General features: G+C 43.1%; 1 protein-coding gene across 8 annotated transcripts in view; it reads right to left on the reverse strand.

Annotated features, from left to right (window-relative positions):
* Window positions 1–2,913: 2,913 nt before the first annotated feature.
* Window positions 2,914–17,508, reverse strand: part of SOAT1 (sterol O-acyltransferase 1) — a 31,384-nt gene continuing 16,789 nt past the window's right edge. For all 8 annotated transcript variants that reach the window (XM_087733470.1, XM_087733474.1, XM_087733472.1 and 5 more), the window contains 13 exons: window positions 14,468–14,616; window positions 14,322–14,381; window positions 13,785–13,892; window positions 11,730–12,012; window positions 10,571–10,649; window positions 9,927–10,008; window positions 9,187–9,232; window positions 7,883–8,012; window positions 7,373–7,470; window positions 6,785–6,883; window positions 6,148–6,283; window positions 5,167–5,312; window positions 2,914–4,299 (listed from right to left, as the gene is read on the reverse strand). In XM_087733470.1, coding sequence (XP_087589596.1) covers window positions 4,243–4,299; window positions 5,167–5,312; window positions 6,148–6,283; window positions 6,785–6,883; window positions 7,373–7,470; window positions 7,883–8,012; window positions 9,187–9,232; window positions 9,927–10,008; window positions 10,571–10,649; window positions 11,730–12,012; window positions 13,785–13,892; window positions 14,322–14,381; window positions 14,468–14,616 — 1,473 coding nt within the window. In that variant the 3' untranslated portion in view covers window positions 2,914–4,242. The remainder of the gene's footprint in view (window positions 4,300–5,166; window positions 5,313–6,147; window positions 6,284–6,784; window positions 6,884–7,372; window positions 7,471–7,882; window positions 8,013–9,186; window positions 9,233–9,926; window positions 10,009–10,570; window positions 10,650–11,729; window positions 12,013–13,784; window positions 13,893–14,321; window positions 14,382–14,467; window positions 14,617–17,508) is intronic.

A 17,508-nucleotide genomic window follows, 5' to 3' on the forward strand; every position in this document is an offset into this window, starting at 1 on the left:
ATTTGGCAGTTGCTCCAATTTAATATGCATTAAATCAGGAGAGGTTAGAAACTCTGGTCTGTTCCCGGAGCTATCAACTCCTTCCCTGCGCTTCCAAGGCTGCTCCTTCCTCTAGCAGAGATGCGACGGCCGATACGCAGCTTATGAAACCCCAGCGGTCCTTCTCAGCTGGTATTTAGCTCAGACGTTTCCTGCTGCTTCTTAGGACCCAAGGAAGGGCTTGTGTCGAAGTTTCCTCCTACGCGCCCAGCCGAGGCGGTGCCCTCCCCACCCTCCAGCGGCCTTGCTGGTACCTCCAGGCCTGGGTCTGCCGCAGCCTGGCTGCCTCCACCCCTCTCCCCTCCGGCCCTGGGCACACTTGCAGCCCCAGCCAGGAGGCGGCTGTGCCGGGGACTCCCCGGGGCTCAGGCCACCCCGCGCCCCCCGGCTTGCTGACCCCCAGGGCAGGCCAGCTCCCCTCTCCCCGAGGGCCCCCATACCTGCCAAGCCTTACCTGCTGGGCAGCTCCTCCCTGGTTCCATCCCCACGGAAACAGAGGGCTCTCCCCACCTTCTAGAAGATGCCCTCCCTCCCTCCCCAGCCCCACAAGGCTCTGACCCACATCTTCTCCCCACAGCAGCCGCCTTCCCAGGAGAGCAACCCCACGTACCTTACCCCCAGCCCCACTCCCCTTGGCCATCCTGCACGCCACCCCCCAAATCAGGAGCCTCAGAGAAGAAAGACACAGGCCAAGGCAACTTTTTTTCCTCCCCTAATAGCAAAATATATTTCAACTGCTCTAATACAGTAAATTATAAACAGCTCTTCTGCATGACAGAACACGGTACAGGTTGCATACATGGAACTGCTGGTGCCAGGGCCTGGGCACGCAGCGGCCGCCGGGCCACCCTCTGCTTGGGCGCCTCTCCCCTGCCACCGCCGTAAAGGGGCAGCGATGGCTTCTCGGCCCCGGCTGCCGGCACGGTGAGAAGAGAGGAGGCTGAATTCAGCTGGCTCGGAGGTGCTGCGGGGAGCCGGTTCATAACCCTGGTGCCGCAGAGCGCGTGGGCTTGCTCACGGCTCACGCTGACTGCCGTCCTTCCAGCCCGTCTACATTCAGAAGGTGGGGGAGCTCCAACAGTTCAGTTTTCCTTTAGCGGGTGGACTGAGTCACATCAACCATGCCGTTTCGTATTTAAAAAAAAAACCAACACATCAGGATTTCCCCCGCTGCCACCATAGCACGTGGCGCATGCCTTTCGCAGACGGCTGTCACCGGATCACATACAGTTAGCGGCTCAGATGCAGGACTGCTTCGCCTCTGAAGGCTGGAAGCTAAATACCCCAACAGAAAGGACGTGCTAGGCATGAAGGCTCTGCACAGGTTCAGTCTTCCTGAGAACAAACTGTTATCTGCATGAAAACCAGGACACGTCTCCCCATATTAATACTGATTTTTGTGATGTTACTGAGCAAGGAGCTGCAGCTGTACTGGCTGCCACTCAAAAGCCGGAGGCTTCCCACCTCAAAACTGAGGGAGTTACCATGGAAGCGAGCTGCACGATCCTTGTGTTGGAAAGAACCACAGAAAACAGTATACACTATTATTAAGAACTTGTAGAGGGGCAGGTTGCGAACCTTGGCATTCTCATTATTGACCAGAACAGCATATTGCTAGCTCTGGCACTCGCAGCCTAAGAAGAATCAAACAAACATGGTATAATTGACTCAAATTAAACAAGCAATGTGCAAAAGACTTCGTATTTCCCCTCCAGCACTCTTTAGAAAAATGAGGATAAGCCCACATTCAAAAGCAATCAAAAAAGACCCATGAAATGGAAAGTAATCCCAACTGTTAATGCCCTGACAAGGCTAAAAACCTCAACCTGTCAAAAACTACGATTAGTTCCAACAGCTGAGCATCCCTTTCTGGTTGCCTTTTGCTTGCCAGATGCTCAAGCCCTCAGGCTTCAAACACCGAGGATGCTGACACAGTAAAAGCTGATATTCTTTATTAGGAATATGACAGTGCCAGCTGCGAGGGCAACGCCAAAACTTGGCACAAAGTGCCATGATTTCACCTCCTTTTGAGAACACTGGGACGAGCAGCAAGACCTGACACAGGCATCAAGATGACAAATCAAGCCCCTAACCCATCACACCCTATTTGAGTGCAGTTACATCCGTACCCAAGTGTTTTGAGCACTGCAAGTAAGAAGTACTGGACTGAATTTCATCCTGTACTAAGGAGGTGACAAAGCTGTTTGGCCAAAGGGTGGGGTTTTTTCTTTCTTTTTTCAAGAAGGAAGCTTAGTTGCTCCAGCACTTCTGTCCCTTCCTCCCACAAAGGGTACGGGGAAAGATTTAGGATTATCCTCATTCAGTTTGATTAAAGTAATCCATTTAATTCTCAGGATTTTATATACTAATACTGCCAAGTTTGAGTATATACATGAACCCCTTCCTCCGAAATGAACCCAACTGTTTCAACAAACAAGTTCCAGTAGGAGGTATTTTCAGAGGAGAGCCACATACGCAAACACTGTATTTGGCAAGTTTGACCTGACACGATGTCCTTTCTGAAGAGCGGGATTCCTTCTTATAGAAAACTGAAAACCTGGAAGAGTTTAAGCATCGCCTAGCTTTCATGAAATTACTTTTGACTCAGGTTAGTAAAAACAGAAGCCCAAAAGACAGTCTTAAGTGGACTGAGAAACAAGTCCATCAACAGTCCCAATACTGCTGGGTATCAAATACCTAGGCTGTAGGTCAGTAAGGAAAAGCTGTTACCAAAAAGTGCCAATAAAGAACATTTGAGTAATTCAGAAATCCCTGTGACCAAAGCTAAGGTACCTCCATCAGGTTACCCTCCCTCTCCAATAACGGGAGCTGCAGTTCCAGTAAAACTGGAGAGGTAAGTACCCAGATAGTATGTAAGTTCCCTTTTGTGATTAGCATCTGACAGAACAAGGAAACTAAAGGGACTCTGCCTAATTCATAGATGTCGAAACACCAAATTCACATAACGCTTCTCCCTTTAGCAGTGCGTACGGGAGGATGTCCTACCTCTTCAGAAAGAAGAGGGCCATACCTAGGAAACTGATCTTCACCTGAAGCCCCCACTGACATCAGAGCAGACACGGGCAGATGAAAAAGCAGCTCTGGCTCCAGCCACTGCGTCAACCCTCATTTCCCACCGACGGTGTCAGAAGCTGCTACAATACATGTTGGCAAGAGGCACCGAGACGTGCTGGCATGTTGAACCGGGTGTAGCCATTTCAGATGAGAATGCGCTATGTAGCTGTAAAGTTGATGGCATTTGCTTACGGTTGGGTTGTAGTATTTCAAATCTTTTGCACTAAAGAAAGCCTTAACAACTTGCATAACTTAAAGCACCTGCCAAATTAAAGCAAAAGCTCTTTCACAAGTTAATTGTGTTAAAAGAATTGATTATCTGGAGCAAGAGAAAGGAAGAGCTACAAGAAACAAACTATTCCTGAAGTCACAAGGGCCTTCAGAGAACAAAAATGCTGTAAGTCAGTTGGGAACTTAATGATTACAGAGAAAACATAAATTTTCAGTGTAAAAAGTCATATAAAGACTGCACACACTGTGCTCTGCTTCTGAACCTGATTCTCCAACGCAGCCACAGGTAAACTGACAGTCCCCTCTCCCTCTGCCCATTGTACAATACGAGGCAGCCAACACACATAGAATGCAGTTCAAAGCCATCCAGGAATACTTTGGCTATTTTCAGAGCAAGGAGGCAAACGTCCTGTTGCTCTGCCACTTGTCTGTGTCACAGCAGCAGACAGGATCACAGAAAACAGAAGTTTTGTAGACATCCCATTACCAAAAGGGAGAGAAAAAAAAAACCTGCAAAGGGACAGCTAAGGAAGATGGACGGACGCCAACAATGAGCTACTAGCAAATTTGACTAGACTATTGTCCAGAAGAGCAGCAGCTTGGGGGGACCCCTGGATGAGTAGGATTCCAGTAGACTCCACCTTCAGCTCAATGTTTTGCTGGCATGGAAATGGCTCAAAGTAGGACAGCATGTAGTAGATGCTGCCTGTGAAGCCTGTGGCAATCCAGGTCAACTGGTTTGCCTCAGTAATGTTTAAAAAAATACAGTTTCTCCCCAATAATCAGGAGGCACAACTTCCCTTAGAAAAAGTCCATAGTGAGTTAGGTCATTGGTCCAAATACTTGGAGGACAACTCTGATCTTCTGTGATGACGACACAGCCAGAGCATACACTTTTTACATCTTGATATGACATGACCACGAACGTGGCTTTAAGTAGTCCAGGAATGTAGGCTGCAAAACATGGAGAGGCAGCAAGTTAGTCACAGGCCAACAGCACCAGCTGTGGTGCGGTCTGCTGAAGTCAAACTTCCCTAACAGGAAAGATCAAAACGCATTTTCACATCCTGCAACGCTATTATCATCCTCAGTAAACAGTGCGTGGAAGTGTAGCTACAGTCACAACAAGCTGTTTGCGTGCCATCCACCTTAACCCTAGTTCTGACACGAGCTAAATGCTGTGTCTAGTAGCATATTGTATCAAGAAGCCAGTCATTTACAACGGCAAACTCTTTAATTGAGGAGAATCAAACTTAAAATAGTTTGCCTGAGGATACCTTCAGTTAAAACTGAAATCAACTAGCACAGCAAGAAGTTTCATGTAGAACAGAGTCTGATACCAAGAAAACGAGTTACAAGTCAGAGAAAGTAACACGCACAAAACCCCAAACTGACCAGTTATAGGCAACCAATTCTCACTGCCACCCACTCTAGCCTGGGAGAGGCACAATAGGCTCAGTTTTTGTGGGCCTCCTAGAAGAGTTTCTCCTGACCTCATTGGCCCAGTGCTACAGTTCCATTCACGCAGCCTGAATGGCCTAGCGTACTCTCAAGTAGTGGCTTATGTCCTCAGAGATGTGGGAAAAAACACCCTCAGTTTCAAGTAGTGAAATACCATCAGCATAGAAAGAGCGCCAATGAAAGCACTTTTGTTAGAAAAAGCTTTCCTAGATTCTCTACAGTTTCTAGACTAAATAACTCCTAATGAACAGCGCGCTGCCAGAAAGGCTCGTGCCATTTAACATCTGCACTGTCCCCGCAGCAAGAAAGGACAGGCCACTCGCGTGGTCAGTTACCCCACAGGAAAGGTCAGTCACTCACATTTTCCATAGGACAGTACTGGCGGGCGTACCACTCCTGGCTATAGAGGCAAATGATGACACCTTGGCCCAGGAAGAGGGACGTCCACATGATCACGTTCCAGATGGGCCCTTTCCGACGGTCATTCAGGATGAAGTTGAAGACCACTGGAAAGAGGTGAAATGAGAAGCATCATTCAGAAACAAACTCGGGATTAAAGAATCAAAGACCAACTGATTTCACTGGATCTTTCCCTCCCTTCACTTAATCTCTGGAGCAACAAGCCTGCTCTGTGAGGTCAGTATTGTGCAAGAAAAACCGATCGTGCTTGGCAGTACAAACACACACTATGAGTTGATTCTGACATTTACTTCCAATAAGTTTGCCAACAAGCTGGCCCAGCTGTACGCCTCTGGAGATCAGTATTGTTTGTGTTACGCTGGTGACCAAGATATGCTGGCAGAGGTGGCCTAGAGCCCTCTAACTCATGCTAACTCAAAACCCAAAGTGAAATGCAAGAGGTCTAACTTCTAAATGGGATCTCTTCCTCACTGCAGTAGCAAAGTAATACTTGTCTTACACTATGACTTTAAAGAGGAAGACTTCCAACCTGCTGACATACAGCAATTCGACTAAGGCTTGGCAAAGAGGAACCAGTGCTATTAAAATATGTACAGTGTCACATGAGCAGCAGTATATCATATATAGCTCTCTTCTCCATCAATACCTTGCTCATCTAAGTTGCAAGCTTGCAAACCCAGTGTGTGTGTGTATATATCTATATATCTTTATATATATACACATTTACTGAGCTACTTAGCTGCAAAAATCCATTCACAAAGTTTGGACCCACAAATGCAACTCTTGGACAAGAAACAGTTCTGTGTGTTAGTGCCTATAAAAATAACTGGCATCATTATCAGAAGGGCAAAGCACGCTTGTTTAAAAAAAAAAAGCCACAAAACCCACAACCCACTCACATAATCTCTCCTGGGAACTTACTTCCAAAGCACATAAACAGGAAAAAGAGAACTGGATAGAAGTAGCCGAAGCAGATGCTCAGAACATATTCATGCACAGCAGCTGATACTGTGAAGACAGATAGCATAGCTGCTGCTTTGAACTTCTTACCAAAAAACTGGAAGAGAGAAGAATACCAACCATTATAAGCTCTTCTGCTGTGGTTTTAGTTTGGTTGTTTCAATATCATGGTGGTTTTTTTTTTTTTTTTTTTTTTTTTTTACCTGAGCTAAGAAGGGCCTCCTCCAGCCAAGAGGCATACATGAAATAAGTGCTTTACAGAGTACCTTGGATTTTAAGTGGTTTTCTTTAGGCATATTTCTGGTCTCCTGCATAAGTACTCAGGTTGAGCCCACTCATAGCTCATAAAAACAACGCAACATGAGTTCAGATTGAGTAATCCTTACACTCTTAGGTCTCAGACCTGTATTTTGCACACATTAAGGACTGGGAAATGAGCAACGGATCTCTAAAAAGCACAGTGGCTACCCACAACAGCTGAGGCAAGACATTTTTGTGCTTCTCAATGGACAGTGACACTGCACATTGACAAATGTACTGCCTTGCTCAGTGGTTAAATGTTTCATTAACAAAAAGAATACATCTGCTTGTTACTCACCCAAAGGAAGTCCCTGTAGGCATAGTAATAGAGCCAGTCATGTACTACCACGTTCCAGGTTCGGTAGTAGTTTGCATAGGAAGTGGAGTTCCACCAGTCCTGAAAGCACAGTTGAAAGAGTATAAGTCTAATTAACCATAAAACATTCTACAGGTCTGTTAGGTATAAAGTTGAAAAATACCGATCAGAATAATACCAAGCTAATATAACAAGTTGCACCATGAAATAATGCATTCCATTGCACTTTCAATATTCTACTCCGTAAATCAAAGTTTGGTTTTATCCCAAACTGCAGTGGCTGAGATGATAAAAGAATAAAAAGAGTGATAACAGAGCTATTGGGTAGGTCTGGTGGCTGGTTCTGTTCATGCACAGGGTATATTACCTTAAAAACCATTCGGACTGCCAAGTAGAAATCAGATCCGTTCCATGGCACAGCAGCAAACTTAAGCCCTAACAGCACAGCACAAGCAAAACCCCATGGGTGCTTTGCTTGGTAAAACAATCTTCAGTTTCCTTTTCATTAGGAAAATGAATTTTAGAAGCTTTATAAAGCTTGCTTTATAAACTACAAATCCTGTGTCTTACCTTGTAGAACATCCTGTCTGCGAAGCGCAGCATCTCAGCAAATGCGTTAAGCCAACAGTGAAGGAATGCAAAGAAAACCAGGAAGAGAATCAGGACACCTAGAAACAAGGTAGATTCAGACCTGTTTTGTAGTGTCTTCTCTCAGCTATAAGCAAGAACACATAATGCAGTCAAGACTGTTCTTATAGGCACTGACACAGATGAGCTTTGTGCTACCTATAGAAAAAAGTAGAAGTATTTCAGTTGCTCACCACACCAGGTCATGCTTACCCCAGAGGGCAACAGCAAGGTTGCCACAGAGCCTAGAACTTGGCTTTGAAGACAGTTAAGTTCAAACTCAAGCTTTGATTTTGTGCTGCTGACTCCAAAGTTTTACACTGCAACGCTGAAGTCTGCCCACAAGACCTCCTTTACTGATCTCTGCCTATCACAAATGCATCTCATATGAAGGACTTCCCTTCCCTTCTGCCTCTTCCATAAAGATTAGTCACTCGCAAATCCAGGTCTTACCTGGCAGAATGGAATTGAAGATACAGAGGACCAGTCCTCGAAGATTGAATGTTTCTTGACTACTGTTGCGAAACTGAGGAATGCAGAGTCTCACAAAGATGTAGTACGCATAGAAAAGCGAACCGAGCACCTGGAACCAAAAAAGAAAGTCTGACTCCGTAAGAGAAAGGGACAATTAACACATCACCACTTGACAGCTCTAGCAGAGGACCAGCAGCTGCCAACACAAGTCAAAATAATATATGTTGCTGCTAATAAACTTCCCTAAGGGTCCAGGCAGAAAGTAAGCCACAGCCATCTCTGTAGCATGTTGACAGCCAGGAGCAAAATCAACTTGTCTTTTCTACTACAGCAGCTGTAAGTTTCTCTTAGTCCTATCAGCTCAGAAGTTATGACACAAAAGATTTGTGCCAATGCCAAAGTAAGTGGGGAAAAGTACCCTGTGATGTAGGTCCAAGACAAGGGCAGAAATAATTGAAAAATACTTACTGTAGTTAAATCTAATATTAAAGCTTACTTTTATCCCAAAGGAGAGGCTTACAGGTCAAATCACCTCAGGCCTTCTCTGGCTCATGAACCCATGTTCTGGAAGTTGAGGTCAAAATGCAAATCACTGCTTCAAATACTCTGACTGCTGTAAGCCAGGCGTGTGCTTTGTCACCCTCTTTTATCAAAGACTAAGCAGCCAAATGCCTTTTCATGCTTTGTGGTTTTTTGTGTTTGCTCGTTTTGATTTTTGTTTTGGTTTGTTTTTTTATTGTTTTGCTTTTTAAACCATGAATGCCTTGTGTGACAGTACGAGTTTCAGTCACACAAAGCCATTACTTGGAAACACATCCACAAGAAGCAATTGAAGCTCATGTCCAGACAAATGTGAAGATCAGGTCAACCTTGAGCTCAAATAAGCACTGAAGATTTGGACTCCAGGCCTCATTATTTCAAAATTGGTCTGAATATCTGCAGACCGGTAACTGTGCCAGTGCATTACAATACAGCATCAGTGTAAAGAAAGAGGGCCAGAGCACAGATATTGCACTCCCCCCACACACATGCAGCTTTTGTTTGTATGGAATGGAGTCTAAAGGCTTGTTTAAGCAAGGACCTTTTTTTTTTTTTTCCTTCTTCTTTGACACAACCGTTAGTGCAGCGAGATCACCATTTCTTTTTTTTAGTCACTAAAAAGTATTCTTTTCTGGTAAGCCCATGCCAAGTAAACAGTGATTTAATGCAAAATGGAAAACTGTTTAGCAACAAAGTTTAGATGATCTCTGAAAGTGCATTCTTCAGAAAGCTGCACTACTCACCTGTGCAAACTTGGTAGCTACATAGCCCCATCTTATCATGGGATTCCTAGGAAAAAGAACACGATATCATATCTAAATAGGACCTCAGAGCAGCAAAACCCTCCCTTCAGTTATTGACTTTACTGACCTGTACTCTGGAATTCAAAAACCATTTTTTTTTCAGAGTTCTTAATATCCTGACATCCAAGAGATGTCTGCCCAAATTGCTGGTTCCTCACTTTCAACTACAGCAGGACAACTATGGCAATTCCATAAATGGAAAAGTATCTGGAGGGCAGCGTTATGCAATTACGTAGGAGGTGGTGATCTGCCCGATAGTCACGTAAAGGACTGCTGACTTGACACTCTCAAAGTGCAACCCAGCAAAGTACAGGAAAGTTTGAGTTCCTAGTTTTAAAGGCTTCAGCCTACCTCCTCAAACTCAAGAGACAGGGCTGCTTATTAGCACCACATAAGACAACACACAAGCCTACTGCAGGAACTGTGTGTCACTAGATATTCAGTAGCAAGTTCTTAATTTATTTCACTTCAAGTGCACTTCCCAAAGAAATAAAACCAGAACTGTAAAGTCAAAATACTATTAGCGTTAGAGTTTAAGTCCTGCTCTTGCCAGGTTACTGACTTAACCACACCTTTATAAAAGCTCTAACTCATAAATTGAATAGATCACATTCAGGGATGCTTAACGTTGGCTTCAGTTTTTAGACTACTTTAATGTTCTATTAGTGTTGCTCACATACCTGGGATAGTTGTCTCTGTAGATGAGGGTGGGAGCAAAGAGGAAGTACAGGTATTGAGAAATTCTGGGAATAGGTACTGTGCCTGGAAGAGGGGAGATGAAAAATAAAACAAAGTAGACTTTTCAGATTGAATCGCTCCCCCCGAAGCACAGTCAACAAGTGAGGGTGACTAACAGGTAGTGCAGCGCTAACCCCTTGTTATCACATTTCCTTTCCTCCGAGGGAAGATGAAGCTGTAAGACCTGTATCAACATGTGGGTTCATGTTCAGCTCTGGCATGCCTTGCTTCTCTGCTTCTACAATTGCTGTCATTTCAACTAGAGCACTGAACTGGGGGTGTGCAGGCAGCCTCCACACACCTTTTTCTCCTACAAGCAGAAATAAGGAGTCCTGCTGAAGCAAGACTTAAGAGACAGAGACGACTTCGACCTGAACAACAGTCTAGCTCATTGCCTATTACCAAATGAAAAGGTTCAGGCTGAAATTATGATGCAGAAGGTCAGCCTAGAGTGTCATCACCTGCCCATCCAAAGTCACCTACTCAAATCCTACCTCTCCAATTCATGAGGGGAGCTCAAAGCAATGGAGGGAAAACAAGAGCTGGTTATGCACTGCTGTCAAAAAAAGTAGGGCAAATTACTCACTGGACTTCTCCTTTACAGAGGACAAGACTCTGGGTACATTCTCCCGGACAAATGAATGAGCCTTCATAACAAGACGAACCTGTAAGAGCATGAGAATATCAGTTTAATATTCTCACTTTCTCAACTTCCCAATAAAGACTGGATCAAGCATTTTAAGGCAACACCTTCAACATCTTTGTTTCTCTCCAATTTACCACGTTTACAAGGAAAGGGCTGCTTCCTCTGCCCACAAGCCTGTTTAACTGACATGGATTTAAAACACTGCAAGGTGAAACATGCAGTAACAATCATGACTCAGGAGAGTCAAAACACATCTCATTTACACTCACAGGACCACAGCATACGCAAGGACTCCGAATCACACCAGTAAGTCAGGAACCAATTAACATTAGCTTAAAATTGACACAAAAAAACCCCTATGTATTTCAATAGGCCAGTATGTTTCAAAGTCTTGAAACTGACTCCTTAAAGCTAGACGTGTTCTACGGCAATTACCACTACATTGGAATAAGGTGGTGCCACACGTAAATAGTCCCTGAAGGACCCAAAGGAGGGCTAGTCCAAATTTAATTCAAGCCCACACTCTCATCTCTGACCATCCTTGTTTTAACCTGATGGCCTGACCAGTCCTCCACGCTCTTGAACTCTTCCACCTCTTCTCCCAAAAAAGAAAATTCCACTTTCAATGAAGTTCTGACTACAAGACAAAGACAGATGCTTCTTGGGAACAGAAAGGGAAACAGGCACCACTTGTTGACTGTGTACTTCCCTTTTTTTTTTTTAAAGAGGAATGTCACAGCTTCCTTCTGAACTATGGCACAATAGGTTCTTAAAATTGGTTTTAAGTATTTAGCATCCACAAGACAATGAGAAATAAATGGAATTTCAGCCTTGAAGTATGTTCAGAAAAAAACCCCACAGTAAAATCTGAAATACAGGGTAAAAAACTCAAGCAGTTTCCAGGTCAAAATGTTTACTATCTACTTTTTCTCATTAGACTTGCTGCATGTAAGTCTATCTTCCAGTCAAAGACAAACTCCATCCACAGCCCTAGCTTAATTTAATGAATAAAAGTAACACTTCATTCCTTAGGAAAAAATACCCTTTCCATTTTGGAAACAAGACTCAATATATCCAGAGATACTGGATAGGGACCTACCTGTTCCAGTATTACAATAAAACGGGAAGCTGGAGGCAGAGCATATGATACAGCAATATAGGTTGGTCCAAACCCAAGCCCGGCTGTTTGGAAGAGCGTGAACAACATCCCATAAAAGAGAGAGCGGAGTACACGATGGGAGGAACTGCAGTACCCTTGGGCCCACCAGACGAAAAGGTTGTATGGAATGGTAACTGTGGCACAGAACATGCACAGCCAAGTACAGAAGACAACTGGGAACTTTCCAAACACAAAGACCAAGAGATCAAATCCTAGGACCAGCCTAGAAGGCACAAAGAAAGAGACAATATTCAGTGCCCATTGTTTCATTAGAAATACTTCTACTCCATTAAGTGGCTACAAAATGCAAAGCTTCCAGATCACAATTGTCTGACAGTCTGGATAGAAGGGACTAGCAATTTTCAGCTCAGAAACAGAGGGCTGTCTGTGGCAGATTTAAGTGACCACCCACAAGCACATCAGAAAATAAGAGATGAAGGACTCATGCCATCAATGCTGTCAGGCACAGCTTACCTTCAAATCCCACAGGGCTTAAGCACATCTTTAAGATCAGCATGTGCTTTAAGAATACGCTCAAGCTCATCCCTGCTAAGAACAAGCACGTGACTAAACGATCCACTGCTGAACCAGGGTCCAAAACAGCTTTTGGGGAGCACTCCCAAGACATCATCACTACTACGTTAAGAATCAGTTCTTCCCAGGAGTTTAACACCTGAAGAGAGTTTTTCCCCACCTCTATAGGCGTGAGGTGTTTTAACATCTAGCGCTCAAACCTAATTTAATTCTGCTTTGTGAAAACTGTAGGCATTCCACATGGATTCAGTTTACAAGTCACCCAAAAGGCGTAGCGTCATTAGATGGTCAGTCCAAATTTGTCCACGTGGTGTGCACCAGGTACTTTATTTCATTAATCAAGCTTAAAACGTAAGGACATAAACAAAAGGATGTTCAACTTCACTGGCTATCAAAGTCACCAGAGCTTACTCCTATGCAAAAGCAGCTCTTCTAAACCAAGGTCAGAGAAGAAGGTAGTACAGAGTACACCAACACAATTTATTTGTTCTCATGTGGAGGTTCAATTGCAAACTGGATCCAAATCATCAGATCTAGCTGACAGCATAGCAATGATTTTTTTTTTTTAAAGTAATCAGAGAATCCAGCCCTATTGAGGGGGTTGATTTTAGCGGTAAATACCTATTCTCCCCCAATGTCCATACACTATTAAGTCAGGATCAGCTAAATAATATTCAATAGTGCACAAGCCTTTTCTTATACCTAGACAAGAGGGACAATTATTATCATCGAGATACAGCTCCAGTTTTGTACACTGAAGATCAGATAATCAGCAAGATAAACATGTAATCCTACTTGTGTACATGGGATACAGCTTGCCCAAAAGATACTATTTAAAGCAACAAGCAAGTGCGAGGAAAGCAGTCTTTCACAATCTTGTTCAGAACTTGCTACCTGCAAAGCACAACCTTAACAGAGACTGTGCCAATATCCTTGAGATTTTTTTTTCCCCAGGAAAAACAAAAAGTTCTATTTTTATTTAAGCACAAGTACAGTGTTCCAGAACTGTCATTTTTAAACAGAGGAAGGACTGCTGAAGTATTTACAGTTTTTTCTAAACACAGTCCTCTTGCTTCAAGCAACACAAGCAGCTGAAGGCTACTCTTTCATTAAATATATTCAACTAGAACAGTCCACATTCAATGACGACCCCTGCCTTTTGCCAGCCTTGTGATGAACTAAGCATGTTAGGCCAAACTGTGCCGGTCATAATTCTCAAGAAACACACCAATCTGTAGGATTTTCCCAACATCTAGCTATCTGATTTGAAATGACCATATCCCCTCAACAGGAATTCCAGCATATATTTTAAGTATGTCAAGTTGAAACCCCTCCTTCCAACAACATCCCAAGGAAGGATTCCCCCTTCTTTCTGCACCATTCTACGCTTTCACATACCTCTGGTGCTTTGGAAGCAAGCATTTCCCAGCCCTGGTCCCTGTCTTTCGACAGCATTCTTACCTTCCTTCATCAATGAAGTCTACTAAAAGCGTGCTGAGGATGAAGACAATGAGAAGAGCGATGAACATGTGGTAGATTGTCCTGATGTGACTCACTTCAAACAGCTCACTAAGGGAGAGATTCAAATGCTATCAGGCCATTCGCATAGCACATCACATCTCCAGTATGTTAGCTTTCAAAGCGTTTCACAGTAAGGTAAGATGACATCACTGCCAATCCAATTCAAAAGACTGAGGTTAACACACAATTTGGGTGCCAGCCTACATAGAGGCTTCCTCGGTTTATCCTCAGACAAAGGATAATTAGCCATTATCTTAGTGGTACTGAGGACTGTAATTAAGGTTTACATTCAGGAAGCCTGCAAGCTGTAGTAGAGATGTTTTAGAAAGAAACAGAGAAGCTTAAATGGATTAGTCCACTGGGGTTTGAACATAAGACTGCGGGTGGTGGTGGGGAGAGTACCTCAAAGCAAAGGATAGTTAATTTGCTATCAAGGGTATTTTCAGTCAATTTAATGGAAAACGTGAAGTTACTCACTCCAAGAGGGACCTTCTGGCCATAAAGATCTTCCCATGTTCTGGAGGGGCCCTCAAGGTCCTGCAAACAAAGAAGAGAACATTTGAGACAAGAAAGGCTTCCAGGAAACAAAACTCTGTTATAGGGACAGTTTAAAACTGACTTACTTGGCTTTGTGCAGTTCCTTCTCTGAACAGGAAGCTGGGAAGAGGGAGGCTGAAGATGAGGAATCCAGGAGTACTGACTTTGCTACTAAACTGTTCACAAACTCTGTGAAGTGACTGTCCACTTCCTTCATGAAAGCTGGCTTCAATTGCTGATAGAGTAGAAACAGAGCAGAAAATTGTTTAACTCCCTGTTTACGTTTTCATAAAATATTTATATTCCTTTTTATTCTGGAGCAGGACAGAGCAAGGCATCAAGAAAATATTCCTGTACCATGTGCCAACAGTTGGAGCCAACTTGGACAAATCAGGGGCTTATCCTGGCCTGTTCACACGCCTCAGGCCAGAGGACTCTGAATGTTTACCTTCTCTATCAGAGATGCAACACAGAGGAGAAAAGTAAACATACTGATCTTTATATATCTATATCTCTGGAGTGGCAGGTATTTCACATATTTTATGGTGCCAAGAAGGTTGAGCTAAACTTAATACATGAGCCTCAGAAAACATTTCTCAATTTTAACCAGAGTTACATCCTTAGCATACAAAACAAGTACAACAAGATTTACTTTTTAGCCCATCTAGTGTTATTGAGGGAAAAATGGACCTTTTCATGCTTATGGCTAAGCCATCACCATTGATGTTCTCATGCATTAACACAGAAGCGATCTCAATGATGTGGGTGCAGGAAGAAGGACCAAATTTACCCTTCCACTACTACCACTGTTCGGATGAAAACTTTCAGGTACCACTGAAATTACAGAATGCACAGAAAATTTTCACTAAAGCAACAAAACAAGGTAACACTGCTAAGCATTAAGACCGAGCAGTGAGGCAGACAAAACTGGTAGGCAGCAAAAGTGAAGCTCAAGAATTCAAGGGATCAAATATCCCAAGTTGAATCTTCTATGCTCCCTTTTCTTCAGACAGCTTTATACAGGTTATCTTCTCTATTATAGCCAGTTGTGACTAAGTTGTAGTATTTTTAGCCTATTCATATTTTTCTCATTTTATTAGACAAAGCAACTTTTGAAGCATCTGGTTTACTAGAGACCTTGACTTCTAAGGGTACATGAAAAACCATCGATGAGCATCCCCTCCCCCCCATCTTTTTGGAAAAATGCACTGATACAGTGCAAAAAAAAGGACATAATCAGCTGTGGATAAAGCATAGGCCACCCTGGTCAAAGACTGCTTGCTTCACCTGATAAAGAGTTTCTTTTCTAGAAACAAAAACGTTACTTAACCCTCCCAATAATAAGTTATCCAGACAAGGACTATAATTCACCTTCAAAAGGCAGATTATAAAATACTAAGATGTTTTCATATGCCATTTGTCTTGCCTAGAGCACATGTAACTCATTCCTGTATTTTCCTGTCTGCAATATAGTTGGATCTGCTATTTAGTCTCATAACATGAACTTTCAAAGACCTGATCTCCCACACCCCAGGCAGAGTTTTTAAAACTAGATGCATTTAGAAGAAACCGAATAATAAAATGTTCAAAGTTACTTATTTCTGCAGCAACTGCCACACTGAGCTCTGCATAGCTCTCTGCTGCAGTGCAAATTCTCTTACTCTTTATATACAGAGGGGATCCTGAGATTTGCACAGTGGTACAAGTGTTATTCTTATGACTAGAAAAAAAGCAGGCAAAATGAATTCCCTCAAGACAACATGTGTTCACTGTATTACAGTGAGGACTCTGGGAATCTCAAGATCCTAAGATCTCTGGCACTTCAGAAGAAAGTGATTTACAAGACTTCTGAGAATTCAGTTCCGTAACGTCAAGTCCTCAGACACCAAATGGTTTTCCCAACACTTAAGCCTAGTGATGCAGCATGGCTGAAAGCTAACCATAAGCCCTGAGTTCCTGAACCATAAGCCTTTCTAGAATGATCTGTCAGATAGCCATCATCTTCAGCACAGGAGAGGGACAAGTTTCAAGAAATTACTTAAAATCTAACTGCATACTGTGCTTTGGTTTTTTATGCAAGTGTCTTTTGGCAACATTTGTCTGACCATCCTTTTGCCTGGGATCTTTCAAGTTTGCCTCCAGATTCAAGGCCCAAGTCTTCCTACCTTATAACTACATACGATTTCATCTAGTCTTCCTACTGATCAGCTGCTTAAGCAGCACATATGTTGCCCTGATCACCTTCAAGAATTCCCAACCACTACCTACTTTCTAATCTTTAAGGCTGAAAAGTAACAAAACCAAGAAAACCATTTTCAAGGAGGGAAAGAAAAAGCCTGGAAGTTGTGCACAAAAAATGATCCTTCCTCAAAAGGGCATTTGTGGCACTTGAGCTCATTTGTCAGTAGGTGTTTGTGTTTCAGTGCCTAACTATTATGCTAAATAAAGCTACAGCAGCATTGTTTTTGCTAAAAAGGAACAGGCACGAGGTCTAAGAAAAGAAGGAAAAGCCAGAAAACTGAAATAGTATCTGTTAGCTCTAAGCTGCAGCAGTGATGTTTGCCTCTTACACAGACCTCTTTCCACAGCTATGTTTTAAGAAGTCTCTTTCCACTGATGGACACTTGTCATCCATGATATATCCTTCATTTTCCAAGCACGCTTGGATTGATTTTATACAGTAGGTCACCCAAAAAACTAAGCTAAAAAGCCCTCTCTAGAAGCAAAACTTGTAGGCTAACAAAATATATTAATAGATGATGTATTCTTACAAAATGCTACTGTCTAATGTGATAACAGCCAAGTAAGCAAGTTTAACTCTCTAGCAGGAAATACAAGACAGTCTGAAAACAGACCACATAAACCCAGAAGACCCTGAAGTCAAGATGCATCAGAACTTTACATTCCTCCTGTTTCATAGAGGTCAGATCCAGAGAGATCTCTTGAAACAGAAACTGCAGTAGAAGAAGCAGATTAATATTTAACTTAATAAAAACATTTTTTTCCCCTATATGGCAGCTGCCAGTATAGAATAAACAAGCTTCACCAGTGCTTAATGAAACAGAAGGTCTTAGCAGCTGGCTGCTCTTACATATTGCTTTTCTGGGAGGCAGAGAAGACGACTGTA

The sequence above is a fragment of the Nipponia nippon genome, unplaced genomic scaffold (assembly GCF_047370975.1).
Source record: "Nipponia nippon isolate SJK-2023a ecotype South Korea unplaced genomic scaffold, ASM4737097v1 scaffold_5, whole genome shotgun sequence".
NCBI classification, from domain to species: domain Eukaryota; kingdom Metazoa; phylum Chordata; class Aves; order Pelecaniformes; family Threskiornithidae; genus Nipponia; species Nipponia nippon.